Raw genomic sequence first — 17,998 nt, 5'->3', positions numbered from 1 at the left:
GGTACAGAAAGCTCCTTTAAGATCCACTCCAAGAGAGTCAGGAGCAGCCACCTTCTTACTAAGTGCAGGAAGCAGAAGAATGAGAAAGCAAGTAAAGCTGTCAATACAGGGAATTGTCTATATGCTATTCCTCTGTAAAAACATTAAGCATTGTAGAACCTTAGCAGTCCTTTTCAGACATTGTGTCACTACTAATAGCTAATATAATGGGAAATTTTAAGTCAAGCATTGTTTTAACCAAAACAACACCAATAAACAGAGAAGTTGGCAGGCTTTACATAAAAATGAAGCACACTAATGAAACATGGTGCAGTTTGTTCATACCATGTGCAGTCTAGAATCATGCATAATGTATCAGTGCAACTGCTAACAGCAGGCTCACAGAAGATAATTTACACTTGTTTTTATGGACACGAGGAACTGATCTTTGAAGTTGTCCCTAATGAGATTCTGCTTGGCCCTAACAGCATCCTGAGAGAATGTGCTGGTTTTCTCCCCTGCATCCAGTGCATATTTATAATGCAGGATCCAGACCTACTGAAATCGCACATGTGGACTGGTATCCCCCCATGCCATCGCTAAATCAGATTCTCCCAGTGGGGGAAATATCTACTAAAATGTCTCAAGTCTTTTTTGTAACTACCCTACCATCTTTACTGATTAGCCAAAGATACATGGGGGTTAATGAAAAAGGGTTCTTCTTCCTTTGTACAGATGAACTCCTAACTTGATTAAGCTGTCAGGTCACTGGCCACTGGCAGCTGTAATCACACACTGCAGAAGACATGTCCAAAATACAGTCATAAGGCTCCTCAGAGCAAACTGAAATGTAGCTGTGCAATGGATCAGAAGACTTTATTTCAAGAATACAGGCAGCAGCATCAGTTAGACAAACAGAAAACATTTTTCAATATGCCCTACGTAGTCACTGCTTTAATACTATACTCACCTGTTCTTAAAAGCTCTTTCAGTTATGAGATCTGCAAGAACCACTGAACCAACATCGCTAAAATCTCAAGTTGCAACTACTGCAGTAGCCACACCACCTCCTACAACTAGGAGATAGTATGGTACAACTACCAAAAATTGGCAGAGGGTGAAAACATTTAATGTTCATGCAGAACAGACCTCAACTCCGCCACACTCAAAGAACACAGGCAGTTATATATGTATAGTAACACAGCCCTTCTACAGTACTGCACCAAAAATTACTGCAAAAGTTAGATAAACATCTAAAAACATTTGTTTAAATGCTGCCTAATGTAACTTTGCTATTAGAGTACTTGGAGCACCGCTTCTAACAAGTGTCACTGCCCTCTCAAAGCTACTGTATTGACCCATGCTTGTCAACAAATAAGGACAGCCTACATTTTATGCTGTCTTTTGTACCTCTCCCCGATACAGCCACCCATATACCATGGTTCTTGACTATCACTGTTTCCAGTCGAAGTATCCAAGTAAAATAAATCTGATTTTCATTTACAGTAACACACTGAAGCACAAATTAAGGCTGTTCCGGAAACCTTTTCATGCTCCATCCAACTGTTCCTTCTGCAGGGTAACAGCCTTCAGGAGGGTGCTAAAATCAGAACACTGGGGATGGCAACTCCAGCAGCCACCCATGGAGCCAATACATAATATACTTAAGTTATACCATCAGGGAAACAACATTTTAATTCTTAGCTTTTTGCCTTTTTCTGCTTGGAAAATAGAGAGGAAAAAAAATAAATCCATGCAGTCTTTGAACATACTTGTTGACACTGCTGATGCCTTATGAATGCACAGTATATTTTTTAAGATTAGATGACTCAAGGGATAGGTAGCAGGATACCTGATTTTTCATTTAGAGCTCGTTGTCTAATCTGATCCTAAACAAATAGAAATTCTACCCCCTGACAGCTGTTTGGTGCCTTAAGAAAAAACAACACAAAGGACTGTGCTTTCTTTCCTATAAAGACATTCATGTAACAAAGACCTCCACGGCAACTGGTAAGAAACTCTAGTTTGAATGGAGGTAGAGACTAATCTACCCTCCTGGTTCCATGTGAAGTCCCTACAGGTAAGAGACGGCAGTCATTTGTGAGGAACTTATGAGGGAAGCTCTCACAGTTACTACAATAGCTCTGTGTGCATATGTGGAGAAAGAGAATGTGTTCCCAGTGCACTGACACTGCTCACAAGCACACTAAGCCCAACAGAGGAAAAATTGTAAAGAATATATATTAAAAAAAAAAAAAAAAAAGCATGCCTTTAAGGCTGCCAGGTTCTGGGCACGGCACTAAAAGGTTCAAATGACCTTGCCTCAGTATGTGAACGTACAACCTATTGGTCAGCATTGCCGGATTCCCTTGTGAACAACTACAAGGCATTAAGTCTGGAAGCTCAAAATCTAAAATAGCTTTTGTTAGGAAAATAATAAAACACATACAAACCTGAAAGACAGACTCTGATACTACGGCTGCAGCACTAATGGGCTATATATTACTGCTATGCTTCATGCTAGAGCAAGATTGCCTTTAAACACATATGCAGACAGTAAAATCCTAACAAATGAAATACTGCTGCATGTGCAAGGTGTGCTAAGAACTATACTTCAGGCCAACATCTTCTCTCTGGTTATCTGAGATTATTTATCCACTTCTCATCTTACATTTACTCTGTATTAGTCACCTCTAGTCCATTCCTCTTGCATTTTATTGGACAAGTGTCTGGATCCTAATGAAATTGCATTGCCTCTTTATAAATAGATATCCAGAAAATTGCCACTTCTTGTACCAAATCTTCTTTAGACCCCTATTTAATCTGAACTAATTGATTAAAAAAAAAGCCTCCACCAACTTCCGGACTATGTGTTTCAGATTATACTTTTTTGTTCAGCACTGAATAAAATGATTCATAAAAGGTCTTTCAGTAGAATGATGCCTTTAAAACTTTCTAAGAGAAATACTGACTGAAAACAGTGACTCTTGCATATCACAGTATTAAATGATGGTATGAACAGACTATCAAGGAAGCCACGTGATCCAAAGTTAATTTTCAACTTAAATTAATATTCCTCTTGAGGATATAGACTGAATGCAAGGATTCTTTTCAGGAAAATGTGCTCTATATATTAATGATACCTAAGATGAATGAGCCTGAAAACAAAATCCCACTAAACATAGACCATTTAAATCCTTGAAACCAATACCAGAGATTTCCCTGCTCCTCTGACTCAGAGAAAATAAAGGCTCTACTCTACTTCGATACATTTTTAAAACAGCCTGTTTTCTTGAAGGCATAGTATTTATGGTAATAGATAACTAACAAGAAATGATAAAAATCTCCAAGAGTTAAAGGTCTTCATTTTGTTGCTGAGATGATGTACCAGGTTTGAGAGGAACAGTATGTGTGATCCTTCCATTAACACAGCAGCACTCTGACAAAGCAGCCATGCAAAGTAGCCAAGCAGACCACCAAAGGCCACGATGAAAAGAGGGAAAGAAACCCATATACAACTGTAAAGGACTATCGTCATCATCATTTTAATTCTCAGAGGGTGCCTGACACTCATATTACAGTATTTGATCTGTGCAGCCTCACCATACTGACAACATTTCTAGCAGAAAAACTGCCTTGAGGACAAACAGTTAAAATACCCTCCAAAATACCTAAGAAGTTGCAATGAGTCATAACTCTCCCCCAGTAACCCTAAGAGGGTGTCCTAAGTGGAAACTTTAAAGGTATAGAATAATAGCAGAAAAAAATCTGTCTCTTGTAAACATGCTTTCCTTGCAAAGCTGCAAACATCCCTGTTTAACAAACAAAAGTGATGGAAAAATCAAACTAATGTCAAGAGAAAGATAATAAAATGAAAACAATTTATTAAAAAAAAATCAAGACATTTCAAAGGTTACACCAGAGTTTTAGATTTTTTAATTTTTTTTTTTAAATGTATAGTTATGTATTTATTTAGTTTTCATTATTCACTCCTTTCTACCAGGAGGAAAAGTGAATGCCTGGCTGACTTGAAATTTACAAAATCAATAAACCATAAAGATGAATTTTCCCTCTTAATTTATGTTAATTACAATAATCTTATATGTACCTTGTTAATAGCCAGAGAAAAGAAGTCCCTGAAAGAATCATAGCCTAAAATTGAGGGAACCACTTCAGCTGGCATCTCTGAGTGACTAGTCCTGTCCCACTGGAAGCAACAGAGTGTCACTAATCACTGCATTTAACAAGTACAGGACATGGCTCCTATTTATTAAATATGCTGGGCCCCGTTAAATTTTAATTCTGAACAATTATTTTCCCCGAAACTACCATTTTACCATTCACAGGAAAGAAAATAACCCTTTGATAATTCTCACTGCTGGCCAGAAGTGAATGTGCTTTAAGAAACAAAGAAGCCTGGAGTAATTAAAAAGTAATGACTTTTTCCTTTGTGCTCCCTTTATAAAAGGAGCATGGGGAAAGATATACTGGACTACCACCTTTTCCTTCCCATAAGCTGATACAATAGCTAAACATTCAGGAGTAATGTGCTGACCCTGATGCTCCCAGTCACTACACTCAATTCCTTATACCAGAGAAATTGTAAACGTGGTAAATAGCCAGTTTCCTGGCTTACAAATACATCAGACAAAGTCCCTCTATCATACTCCTTTCTCCTTCCCTCCCCCATTCCCTCTCCATCTGCTGCCCTCCTGGGAAGGGAGTGCTACACTTAATGGCCGTGTGCTTTTAAGTTTATGTGCTGGATATAAGTTAATGCCCAGTACAGTAAGTGGGGACTCTGCTGCGAGGAAGCCTCTGGTACTGTTTTTTCATTGTCAATATCCAGTGGAATCTCTGCAGCCCTAATCTCAAGCAGCATGCAAAGAAGAGAGGGTCTGGGAATATGAAATCCACAACCTGCCACAAAAACAAATCTTGCACACAGCACAATAATTTAAATAATCTTTTGGTAAAAACAGGGGAGTTGGGATTTTGTTATTTGTCTCTCCCCTCAACTTCATGATTTAAATTCAGAAGATACGCCCCATTATAAAACAGGGAGCATAAAAACAGGGGCAAGCATCTCCCTGTCCGTGGGGAGTACGCAGGTGAACTCTTGGCAGCATTAAGAGAAAGTAATAACACGGGCTTGATCCATCAGAGTGATGAAGAGGACGACTGTATTTGGGGATTATGTGTTGACTTGCTCTCCAGGCATCCTCTCTGCCCACCCCGAATGCTCAGCAGCAGCAGCATTCAACTGCAATGCTCATCCACCAGCACTTCGTCACAGACAACCCTTCATGCAGCAGATCCTGCAGGACACATACAGCTGGTGTGCTGGGAGAATCTCCAAGTTTACGGAGGTTAAGACCAAACTTTACGGTCAACTCTTCAAGAGATAAATAAAATGACTCAACTCCAGGTACCTAAAGTTTATTGCTTGGAATCCAGACTTTCAGTTTACTGCTGCAACCACTTGGTACTGCTCCAGGCACACTACCAGCCACTATGAATGTTACTGGGTACAAGATTATCATATGCTCTCTTTTTATTTGAAAAAGGCTCCAAAACGAAAATTGTTAAATGAATAGTCACATTTACTACAGACTAGGATTGGTTTGACTTCAGTGTTTTTAAACACACACATTAGCAGTTTCATTTTATGTGATCTTAGTCTGCAGATTTGATTTTTTTTTTTAATACTTTTTGCAGTTCATGTATTTGCTTATATTGTGGTGGACTTGGCAGTGCTGGGTTAACAGTTGGACTCAATGATCTTAAATGTCTTTTCCAACTTAAACAATTCTCTAATTCCATGTTTTGGCTACAGTTTTCTCATAATTAAAACAACCACACACAGTATCACAAAACTTCCCCTCTACAATGTAACACCTAAAAATTGCAATCCTAATGGCCCACATCAAAACTGAAAGTAAATGGGCAAGACCTGAATTTCCACATCTCACCAAACAAGCTCTTTGTACCTTCTGAAATACTTTACCTTCAAAGAAGTAGCTTTACAAGTTACGTCTCACTGTTATAGAGATGCATGTTTGAAAGCAATCTCCCTGCCTCACTGCATTTGTTATCCATAAGCATGTTTATTTTCTCAGTTTATGCCATGACATTTTACAGAATTCAAAACTCTTGAAGTGTTCTTCTGGGAAGGAAACATGCTGGCTCTCCATTTCTGAATTTTTCGATAGATACCCATGCGAGGCAACCAACTCAGTAATAAACCACCTCTGGTAGCTCAAGATCAGAAATGTCAACTCTAAGTCATTGTGCAACACCGAGTACAAAAATCACCACCAACACTCAGTCACTTCTGAAATAGTCCTGATTCAAACACAAGTAAGCTGCATATAGTAATTTAACATATAACAGACATCTAAATCCCCAGTGTTTACAGGGCTTTCCTTTTGCCTATTTGTTCAACAAGATATTCAAACAAGGATTTGTAAAATAAAGTAACAACATATGTGGTAGGTAGGTGTAGCACTTTCCTTGGCCTTGGAATAGCCATGGGTCACAGGGATCACTGCTAGCAGGGAAGACCAGCCTCATTCTGCCACGAGGAGAAAACCATGAGCCAAAACTCTACGATGGTATTTGCAGTGTGGGGCTTGCAAATTCTGTGAAGTATTAACTTCCTGCTTGGAAATGTATGCTCTAGAAGTTGTTTCACAGGATAGATGGCACTCTCACCCTTCAAGCACTAAACAAAAGCAAGACTCTGCTGCTTCCACAGCAATATCCCTAGTGCCCTGGCCTTTTAAATAAAGAAATTGCAAGCTTCCAGTGACAATACAACAACCTGATTGTAAGGTTTCTTCATTTTTCTGGTGTAACTCCTTCACAGTAAAGAACTGCCTTGGTGAGCAGTCTCGCCCCAGCACAAGGTACTGTAACGGGGACCACTGCTGCAAAAAGCATTCCTTGGTCAGATCCCATCACGCACCTCCCATAAGGTAAGAACACACTGCATATTGTACCAAGACATGAAAGCCTAAGTCAGCTGTCATTCATTATGACTGACCACTAAATGAACTACAAAGTAATAGTATTAACATGGCATCATAGAATAGTTAAGAGTTGGAAGGGACCTTAAACTTCATCCAGTTCCAATCCCCTGCCATGGGCAGGGACACCTTCCACTAGACCAGGTTGCTCCAAGACCCGTCCAACCTGGCCTTGAACACTGCCAGGGATGGGGCAGCCACAGCTTCTCCAGGCACCCTGTGCCAGCGCCTCACCACCCTCAAAGGGAAGAATTTCTTCCTTATACATAACCTAAATCTCCCCTCTTTCAGTTTAAAGCCATTCCCCCTTGTTCTATCATTACTTGCTCTTATAAAAAGAATCAAATCATGTAATGAAAATTTCTGGCAGCCTCTTCCCAGAAGCACTAGAGATACAGGGTTTTATCACCAAGTAAAACCAGACCTGGCTTCCATCTTAGGACAGGGCAATGTAACTAATAGGGTAATGGCAACAAAAAGTTGTTTTAAACCTGTCCTACATTGTTGTTGTTGGTTGCTAACAGAAATAAATAAATAAATAGATAGATAGATAGATAAATAAATAAAAGGGACACTTTCCATTTTCATAGCATCGACCTTCCAGGGACATCAGAACATGTTTTTAAAGGTAGGTTAGTATTATTCCTCTTTACCATGACAAAAAAGAGAGGTCAGAAACTTAAATTTTTCAAGCAAGTTTAGCAGTGTGACTACACCACATAAGCACAATACAAGGGGACTAAATTTGAGGTTTAATTACAAAACTGTGATTCCTGACTATTATATCCCCACTGTAAGAACGCTTCACTTTCAGCACACGCCACTCCAGCATCTCGAAAGGTTTTAAATGTAAGTGCACCATCATGAAAAAGCTTTTACTCTCATTTTACATGTAAAATTTATGTTTACACCTTATGCTTACATTATTTTTTTTTTGCAAAATGAGTAACTAGGTTTTACACCGGGTTGTAAACTGGTGAGCTTCAGCAGCCACACATGCCACTGAGAGACTGGTGAGGGAAAGGAAATGTCAAGTCCATGTTCTATGAATGCCAGTTCTTTCCCCCTCCTCCTAAATATCACACACACCTTATATGAAACAGAAGTTGAGAGTATTACAAATCAAATGCATGACTTCCTGCTAACCTCAGTGGGAGTTTATAAAGCCCATTAAATACAGGATGGTTTCCCCAAGAAAAAAAGACATGCAAGATCCTATTTCTCAAGGTTAGTAGTCTAATAAGATCTCTGAGTTTTATCAATTTAAGGCTTTGTCACAGTTGAAAGTTTTTTCTTCTGTGATTATAAAGCTGTATTTTTATATTACTATTATTATTGTGCACATTTACACACACTCGTATATTTAAATACTTTATTCAACACCACATAGATATTTCTACTAATATAAACTCCGTTTATACTCTCTGTTTTAAAATAAGAATATGCACATGGGGAATTACTCCAGAACAGAAAAGGCAGTAAAATTATATAGTAACAGATTGTTCAGTGTATCTCCAGGTATGAATAAACTCATTTAGAATACTTTTGCCTGGCACAGAAACCTCTTATCTTTCTTCCTCCCCTGCCTCTGAATTTAAACCATAACAGCATTTGAACATGTACTCCAAGTATCCTAAGAACAAGCCACCAAGCCATCCTGGTGAGACCAGAGGAAAGCTAATGAACTCCTCTTCAAGGCTCAGCCTGCAGCAGCTCACACTCAGCTATTTTATCACCACAAAACTCCCTCATCCTCAGCAGCTGGGCATGTCCAAATAGGCATTTTCCATGACAGATACACAAAGTTTATTTCACTCTATCATTCCTTTCCCCTCCGCCCCCGAAAGTAAACAGCGTTTTGTACCCAAACAGGAAGATTTTTCCCTCTGGTTAAAACCCAAGTAAGTCATTTTACATTTGGATTTGTCACATTTTCATCTCAGCTCCTTTCCATTGATCTGAGGACAAAAATGGGTGAGAGAAGAAGGTTCCACGAAACAGAGCTTTAATAATTCATGTTAATTAAAATGCTTTAAAGACCCACTGTGGTGGCTGCTGAAGCTGCATCCTACTGCTGCTCACTGGCATTGGGGGCACCACCGACCTCATACAGAACATCTCAAGGATCTGAACAGGCCTAAAAGATTTTTCTTTCCCTTCTTTTAATTAAATAAATAAATGAATTCACATAATACTTGGCAGCACTACACTGAAGGAGCAAGCAGCATTTGCTTCTTGAAGTCACAAATCCTGACAAGAAATGGGAAAGTACAAAGACTTGCATAAGAATAACGATCATCAAGAAGCAAAGGGAGGCATATTGTAATTGTTACTATTTTGCAGCTGCCCTTTAAAGCAGGGAACTGAGGTGAAGCAGTTAATTAAAACTGAAAGTAAACATTACTTTTACAAAGCATTCAAATACAAACATGCGGTAACATCTTCAGGAAGTAAGTGAAACCTGTGGGTGGGAGCACTGCTTCAAGATGACAAAATATTTAACACAGTATCTCTTTATAAAAAAAAAAAATTGTACAGTAAAAACTGCCTTTAGAACACCTGTTCAAACATTAATTAGTAGAGAAATAAAATACAAAGGCTGGACAAACTGACACAAAAATCATACTACACCAGAGCTTAAGGAACTAACAGAATTGGTGTTCTAGACCCAGAAATGGCTCAGTATACACCAAGAATCCTGTTCTCACCTTTGCACATGAAGATGCATATCCATAAGGAAATTACTTTTGAAAAAATTATTTCCTCCAGGAAAGAACCCTGTCCTTGAGCTGCACCCAGCTACTGATTATGGTATGCAGCAGGGCCTAGTAACAACATATTGCCCTGCTAGTCACATACACATCACCACACTCACTTCCCGTGTTGCTTTACTCATTTTCCATCATCCCATATCATTTATTTTTAAGTAAGGTTTTCACTAAAAAAGAATGAAACATCCTCAAACAAACAACAAACAATAAATAAATAAATAAATAAATAGATGCATTACTTTAGGATAGCAAAAAAGCATAGCAGACTGTAAAACTAAATCAAATTAAACAATCATGGCAGCTGCAGAAATGTGGTACTAGCAAAAATAAAACAGGGCAAAAAGATGATGGTTTCTGTGTTAATACTGCTTTTACTTATTTTCTGTTGAGGTTTCTGGCTTGATGACATCCTCTTTCAGAGATGTGCACAATGCTTCTGTTACAAAGTATTGGGAAGACAAATAAGGACCCCTTCTGAAGCTACCACACCATTTAGTCTCTCCTCCCCAGAAATAACTCTATGTTCTTATCACTATGCAAACCCACAGCCACTGTTGTATCTTCATTCCCCTGCTTTCCTCTACCCACAACTCTTGACACCAGGTAGGATCCCAGCACTTTTTCCTCAACAGGTTTTCTAAACCCCACCATCTGCTACCCAGACCCACACCTGAACTCGCCTCCTGCACCGCAACATCTTTTTTTTTTGCGTCCACTGCAAATCTGAGACTAATCCCTTCACAATTTTTCTAAATTTTTATCTCCCTTTTAGTACACCATATCATTCTGTGAAACCAAATGACTGATTTTAAGAAAGCTGCAGTATTTCAGTTAAAAATCCCTTAAAATACTGTCACTACACTGTACTTCATAGTTTCAGTATTTACTAGAATTACACAGCTTCTCCAAACAAGTAAAATATCTTTTAAGACATGTCAAGTCAGTAGCATTTAAGAGGTACACAAATTGCTAGAGATGTATCTGAATGTTTGTGAGTTTCTGAAAACAGGCATGATCTATTTTTGCAATGTTGAGCACCACAGTTAGCTGGTCCTAAAATCAACTCCCACTCAAATCAATGTCAATAACAAGGGGTTCTTTAAAGCTGCTTTCTCCATTTCTTTTGTTTGTTCTGAATTCATTCTCTACAAAACATTTGTACTTATTGTCAGTCTGGAGTGCAAAATGTGCAACAGAGATTAGCTGACAAAAGGTCTGAAAAGTGAATCAAGAAATGGAAATTCTGAAAAGTGCATCAAGAAACTGAAATGTTTCTAGAATAGTTACACCGTCATTTTGGTAATAAATCAAATGCAATTAGTGAAAACTTTTTCCACCTTGAAAAGACACATGCACAACAGCCCGCTCCAGCATCCTTCCCAAAGTTGCCTTTAGGGAGATTGTAACCACGTGAAATCCTATTAGAAGGTGCTGAACTCCCAACACTGTGACTCTTCTGGTGAGGCTTCTACATAACAAGAATGCAACGAAGTACCATACAACTTTCCCCCCCTTATTGTGCAAAATCCTTATCAAATTCAATAGAGTGACATCCTTCACAATTCTGACTAACAATGGCACACAGGAGGTCAAGAGATTTCTTTGTTTTAGTTCCACATGCTTTTCACTCTATTAACGCTAAAAGAAAAAGAACATTCACAGAAATAACCGATAAAGATCAACCCTAACTGAACAATGGGAAGGAAATTCAGAGTTAAAACTGGTACTTAGCCCTTAACACAAACTATTGTGCCTATGGACTGTGCAGCAGTGATCCCACAAAGCCCAGGAATAACAAGGTGAGGTAAGAAGCCCTCAGCCCCCCATTTCCCATGCTTTTGTTGGTTTAAGCTGGGGCCCGGGACCTTGTTTTAAGGAGGTTATTTGTATTTCTTGGGAGGAAAGACTGCTTTGTGCTGCGGGGTGCATTGGGTGGAATGCAGCATGCAGCACACGTTCCACTCACAACCACGAGGACAAAGGATTCAGTGATCAGGGGGGACAATTAGTCCCAATTAGGCCTATTTCGCAGCTGAGTGTAAGGACTGGGGGAAGGGAGCTTAAATTTTTAAGCAATGGGTCCCTCAGGCAAGTTGAAGTGACATCAGCGATAAGTTTCAGGGAATGTGCTCTACTAGTCACGGCTGGGCAAGTTATCTCCAAGAGATGATGGAGTGGTGCTCCTCAATCATGCCACAGGAGAAATATGATAACCAATTCGCCTATTAGCTAATGTAATGATAACCAATTTTCCCAGTTCTCAGCCTGCTCCTTCAGCAATTTGTTCCACCCAGACACACACACAGACACACGCCAAGGCAATGCCACCAACAAATACTCACATATGCACATGTGGTGGCTGGAACCTGCTCTGGTTGATGTTGTAGTGTGTGAACGCCTGCGTTGGGTTGGAGCTGTATTCATCCACCGTTATGGTAACTTTGCCTTGTGAAGGAATTCCATGAGCCATCCTTCCTCCTTATGGACATGAGCAGCTCACAACTTCCCAAGGCCAGGAGCAGGGTAGGGCATCGTGTTCCAGGCGGATCCTGACTCCCAGCAGCTCATCAACTCCACAGACCTCTGCCAGGAGAGAAAGACGGCACACACTGCTATGAACTCCAAGGAGATGTCAATGTACGCAGACATATTACTCTATCCTCTCCCAATTTCCATTCAAAGATCTTTTTCTGTATTTTTGATGTACCCATCACACAACTCCCTAAGCGTTGCTATTCACATTTTTTCCAATTACATCATTTAACTCTATCTTCATTAAATGCATCCAAAGGATGAATGCTTAAAGTAAGGCTTTATCTTGGGGAGGGGAAGGAGTTGGGGGACAGGGGGAGAGAGAATCTATTTTGAAAGCTCTCCACATCTCCTACTCTTTATTCTAAACTACATCTTGTGCTAATTGCAACCATGAGCATTAACAAGTGGACCCAGTTTCCTGAAGGACAAATGGCTTTCCACACATGCACACACTTTGTTTTCAAGGCCCTCTTTCAGCTTTACAAAATAAGTTATATCTGAGAGACTTAAAAGAAGCTAATGCAAAGCAGAAGATTTTACAGTGGCAAAAGGTACACCCAAACACCTCTGAATCAAAGTATTTATGTGGCCAGCGAAAGGCAAGCATCTAGACAATGTTAACAAAATATCTACAGTGCACTGGCAATTAAATTGATTTGGATGCATCATCAAGCAGTAATGATTTATCTGACAGATTTAAGTGCAATTTTACGCATAAATATTTCTGCAGAAGATGAAAGAAATATGCTCTTCCCTTTCTATACAGCCCTCTTTCACTTCTTCAAAGTGCTCTTAAACACATTTTGCATTAAGACTGGAAGTATTCTATAAGCGTGAGCCCAATAGCCAGAAACTTCCCAAAGCTGATCTCTGTTGAGTTCCTTTCACAGAATCCAAGCTTCCATTTCTTCAATCAATAAACTGAGGATACCCTCAGCTGCCTTCCTTTCAGAGGGACTTTGTGAGAATTGGTCAGCTGATGTTCGAAGAATACTTTTAAGATAAACAACTCTTTAAAAGCCTCTTTAGGAGGCAGATCCTCAGCTAGAGCTTGCTATCCCAGCTGCAAGGACTTGCATGAAATCATGGCACTTCGCATCACTTGATCCCCCACACATACCTTTAGTTGCCGCACCCAATAGTGGATTTTTCCTATCTGGTGTGTAATTTACAGAAGTAAATCATGCTTGCAGGGAAGACAAAGAGACAGGACAGAGGAGAGAATGACTCGAGCCCTGAGCATCAAACTAAGCAATATTTTTCCAGCATGATTTTCCCGGACTTCTCTTAGCTCCCAGATAGAAATGTGTTTGCCATGTGTAACATTAAACATTCGGAATCTTTGATTTGTATTCAAAATATATTTTTAATGCAAAGACTAATTTCCAGTTTGGCACGAAGCACAATAAAAATGCTCTGCAAATGGCAGATGGCCTGCTATAGGCCATTTATTTTACTATTTTACAACCTCAGGCCTATGTTGGCTTCCATATGTTAGTTGGGTTAAGACATTCTGCAACTTTCATTCCAGTAATTGGGTTCTATCCTTCATCTTCTTTAGCATTGAAGGAGAAAAAAAAATAAGATGAAGCTAAACTATAATTTTCCCATTTAAAAACTGAGTCCTTTGTGAGACAGTACATGTCAATAACTAAGGTTGTGGTCTGGTCTTTGTGCCACGCTAACCCCCTCTCAGAAGAATAAGCACAAATAGTTTCAGGAGTAAAATTAAGCAAGGTGAGCTTTACTAAACCAAATCTTCGCTGTCTGATGTAAAATGCGTGCAATAACTGCTCACGAATCAGAACGCAGTGGTTCCCATACCAAGTTTGCAGCTGTTTCCTTAATTTCCCTTACAATTATATTTTAGTGTTATTCTGCATAACAGTAAAACCCAACACCTGCTTCAAACTGCAGTCCGGTTCCAAGGACTGTAATTCTTCTGAGATAGAAACTACCAAGAGTGTGCAACACAGAGCAGCATAATTGCCCTGCACTGAAAAGTAAATACAAATTAAAACATGTTCCTGTTAGAGAAATGACTGTCATTAACCAGAATGCTAGCCAGAGAGCTGGGAACCTCCCAGAGAAAAAGCCCTAAGTTTTTCTTTTACACAGCAAGAACTCTATTAAGAAGTAGTGTGAAAATTACATGTCTAACGTTATATTCTTTTCTCTTTTGCAATTAAAAGCTACAATATAAAATCACACGTTAAACAAACAACAAAATATGCTTGGGCTTTTAGAAAAGCTAAACCATGCTATTTTCACTAATCTAGCATAAGAAAGGTCAGAACATTAAATTTCATATTATAGTTCACTCATGGAAGAAAAATCCAATTTGTTCACGAGAGTGAATTATACGTAAAGATAATAAGCATATTTTGTAAGGTTTATAACAATCCATGTTACAGAAAGAAATTACAACTGGCATAAAACAAACAATAAGAGGCTACTTGAATAGCTGTATTGAATACTTTAAAAGTTGACTTTCTGTAAGATTATATTGCTATTACTTCCCATTGTTCCAATCTTTAATCTTAAAAATAAAACTCTATGCTTAAATTAAGACAAAGCCCAACAAAGCATCCTTTTAAAGTGAAATTAAACAAATGTGGGACGGAGGGAATAAAAAAAGTTAAATTTAACCTGGCTTCTGTGCCAATTCTCTAATTTCCCATTTAGTGCTCAGTACTACAGCTCACCTACCAGAAGTACCTCATTATTACCTTCTTTATTGTGAACTTCTCAGTAGAAAGATATCAAAAAGGAGCTGAATGCTTCAAAACTTTAAAAAACAAATTTAATGTAGGCCCAAGGTTCAAAAAAGAAAAAAGAAGGAAAAGACAGGTTGAATCTCTACCGTTCTTTCTCCAACTGCAACCACACTTTGAAGATTACATAGAGGAGATGAGCACAAAAGAATAAAAGTTGCATTATTTTCCACATCTGTCAAGACAGACATAAGTATCTTCGTATCTTCTGCGCCTTATGTGGCAATTTTAAGCCATTATGAGTATACTAATAAACTAAATGAAGATTATTTTTATTTCTGTAGCATGTTGCGTTTTCCCAAACGCAGCTGTTACCCTGGGAGCAGCGAACCTTTCCCGGCGTGGATGCGCACGGCCGGTGAGACAGGCGGTGCACATCTGTCCACATCTGCTCCGTTCCACAGGTACAACCCGTGTTCTCCACCAAAGGGCTGGCACCAACTTGGTCGCATCCCATTTTAAAACAGCTTACCACTGCCCCGAAAAAAACACACCAAAACGGGCGCCGAGAAGTAATTGTACAACGTGGCGTTACATTTCACAGAGCGCTACGCACACCAGCGCTACACACGCGTGTGCACGGACACACGCAACCTCGAAAAACGCGTCGTCCCCCCCAAATAATATATCGCCGTCTTCCCCTCATGAATTTAACACTGGCCTTCGGGCTGTGGAAGGGGATGTGGAGCGGCAGCCTTGCGGGAAGGGTTAATTCCGGACACACATCCCCTCTCCCGGCCCGGTCGCATCCCCCGACCCCGCCGCAGCCCCCCCGCATCCCGCACCCCGGTGTCTCACAGCGTGTCACCCCGCGGTCTTCCATCCGTGCCGCGCTGCAGTTTGCAGGCAAACCGCGATTCCCCCCCTGGTACCTGTGCTCCGGCCGCGGCCCCGCGGGGCGCCGGGCTCGCCCCCCGGTGACTGATGGCACTGGGTGGCCAATGGCTCCGCCACGGCCCCGTCCCGGCGTGTGCCGCAGCCCCCGGACCGGCCCGGGCCCCCCCGCCCTCGGGGACAGCGCGGCGGGTTTGTGCCGTACGTGCCGCGGCGAACAAAGTTCACATTGCAGCCCCCCATCGCCACACAACCAATATTATATGGGAGGTGGGGGGGGGGGGGTGTGATGCTCGGGGGAGGGATGCAATAAACTCCGCGGCGGGGGACTGGGGCAGGGGTTTATTCCGGCGGTTGCAGCCGCGCCGTGCCCCGCACCTCGCCCCAACCCCCGGAAGGTCTCCAAGTGCTTGGGCCTCCGGGATCATGGTTTCAAAGCGGGTTCTCCCGCCGGCGAAAAGGAGAAGGGGGGGAACTCCGCCGCGGAACGGCACCTCCGTACTTTCGCGGCGTGTCCCCCCCTTCCCTTCCCGGTCCCCCCGGCCCGCGAGCCCGGTCCCCCGCCGGCTGCTCGGCGCAGCGCCCGCCCGCCAGCCCCAGCCAGCACAAAGCTGCCCGGCCTACCCTCCCGGCCCCGACCCCCGGCCACCCGCCGCACACCGCCGCCCGCCCCCGGCACGCTTCCAGCGCCGCAACCCCCCCGCTCCACCCAGCCCAGGAGAGAGGAGACGGCGGCGGAGGGCAGCGGGGCACGGCCGGGGGAAGGAGGGCAGGGCAGGGCAGGGCAAGGCTCAGCGCCGCCGACATCGCTGCCTCGGCTGCGGGGAAGCGCCGCCGCCAACGCCGCACCGACCCGACCCGACCGAGCGGGCTCCGGGCGGTCACGGAGAGCGGGCGGCCGGTTTTACCCTTATTATTGTTTGCAGAAGGCTGGCCCGGCCGCTGGAGCTCCTGCCCGCCTCCCCCCTTCCCCGCTCTCGCCCATGACACGGCACCTCTAACCCGCTGCTTTGTGCGCCGCTGCCCCCGCCGATCCCCCCCCGGCTCACCCACACCGACCCTCGGCCGCTCACCTTCCCTCCGCCGGCGGGCGGGTCGGGGATGCCTTCAGCGCGGGCGGCGGGGCCGCTCCATGGGGCTGCCGGGGCAGAGCCTGCGCCCGACCCCGCGGCGGTGCCCGGCGGCGGCCTGGGTGCGGGGCCGGGGCCGGGGCCGGGTCTGGGTGCGGGGTGGCAGCGAGGGCGGGCGCGGTGCAGTGAGCGGGGCTGCCACTGGGGTCAGGGAGCAGGCACCAGGAAACGCGGCGGCCACGGAGCGCTGCTCGCACACACACACACCACACACAGCTCCTCCCGCCGCCTCGCACTTCACCCCCCCCCCCCCCCGGGCAGAGAGGGAGGAATCGCTGCTGCTTTTCCCAAGTGCGGTACAGCCTCAGCGGAAAAGCCGGCGGGAGCCCAACCGGGGTCAGGGCGGGGAACCGGCTGCCACAGCCCCGAGGCGGGGAGGGCCGGTCCGGGACCTCCTCCTCTGCTTTCCTCCCTCCATCCCCGGGCTCGCACACGATACCCACGGCCGGCCCCGCACCGCGCATCGCTGCTCAGCTCTTCCTCTGCCGAAATACACAATACAATAAATAAACAACAACCATTTACAAAAACAAACCCTCTAAACAGGTTTTCATGTCTCTCGCACCTTTCACCGTTAGGTACTAACGCAGTGCTCTGCTCCTTCTGTAGAAAACCTCACCTCAGCAACCAGAAAAAACATAAAGAAACGCTACTGTCGGGGTTAGCCTTTGAGGCTGAGCGTTGTCTTAGGGCAATTAGGGCCTTATATATGGAAAGGAAGAATCGGGGAGGTTGCTGATGTCTATTTCTTTTTGTTGTTGTTTCGCAATCCACAGCAATTGTGTCAACAGCCACAACAGTAGCAAAGTAAAGATGAGAGGTGTTTGTTCTTTTACTTTCAAGGCAGCAAATGGAAGGGGGGACTTCCACAGTCACAAGTAAAATGGGGAGGAGAAAAAAAAACCGGAAAAAAAATCCAAATAATTCATAGTAATCAAGCTGACAGA

At 42.8% G+C, this 17,998-nt stretch overlaps 1 protein-coding gene across 1 annotated transcript in view; it reads right to left on the bottom strand.

Annotated features, from left to right (window-relative positions):
• MPPED2 (metallophosphoesterase domain containing 2) overlaps positions 1-17,286 on the bottom strand; it is a 102,135-nt gene extending 84,849 nt beyond the window's left edge. The window contains exons 1-2 of the mRNA XM_030484665.1: positions 16,995-17,286; positions 12,121-12,361 (exon numbers count right to left, since the gene is read on the bottom strand). Coding sequence (XP_030340525.1) covers positions 12,121-12,248 — 128 coding nt within the window. The 5' untranslated portion in view covers positions 12,249-12,361; positions 16,995-17,286. The remainder of the gene's footprint in view (positions 1-12,120; positions 12,362-16,994) is intronic.
• Between the last annotated feature and the right edge of the window lie 712 nt (positions 17,287-17,998).

Source organism: Strigops habroptila, chromosome 4, assembly GCF_004027225.2.
Source record: "Strigops habroptila isolate Jane chromosome 4, bStrHab1.2.pri, whole genome shotgun sequence".
NCBI lineage: Eukaryota > Metazoa > Chordata > Aves > Psittaciformes > Psittacidae > Strigops > Strigops habroptila.
Note: the sequence above shows the minus strand (reverse complement) of the source record. Positions and strands in the feature narration are given on the sequence as shown.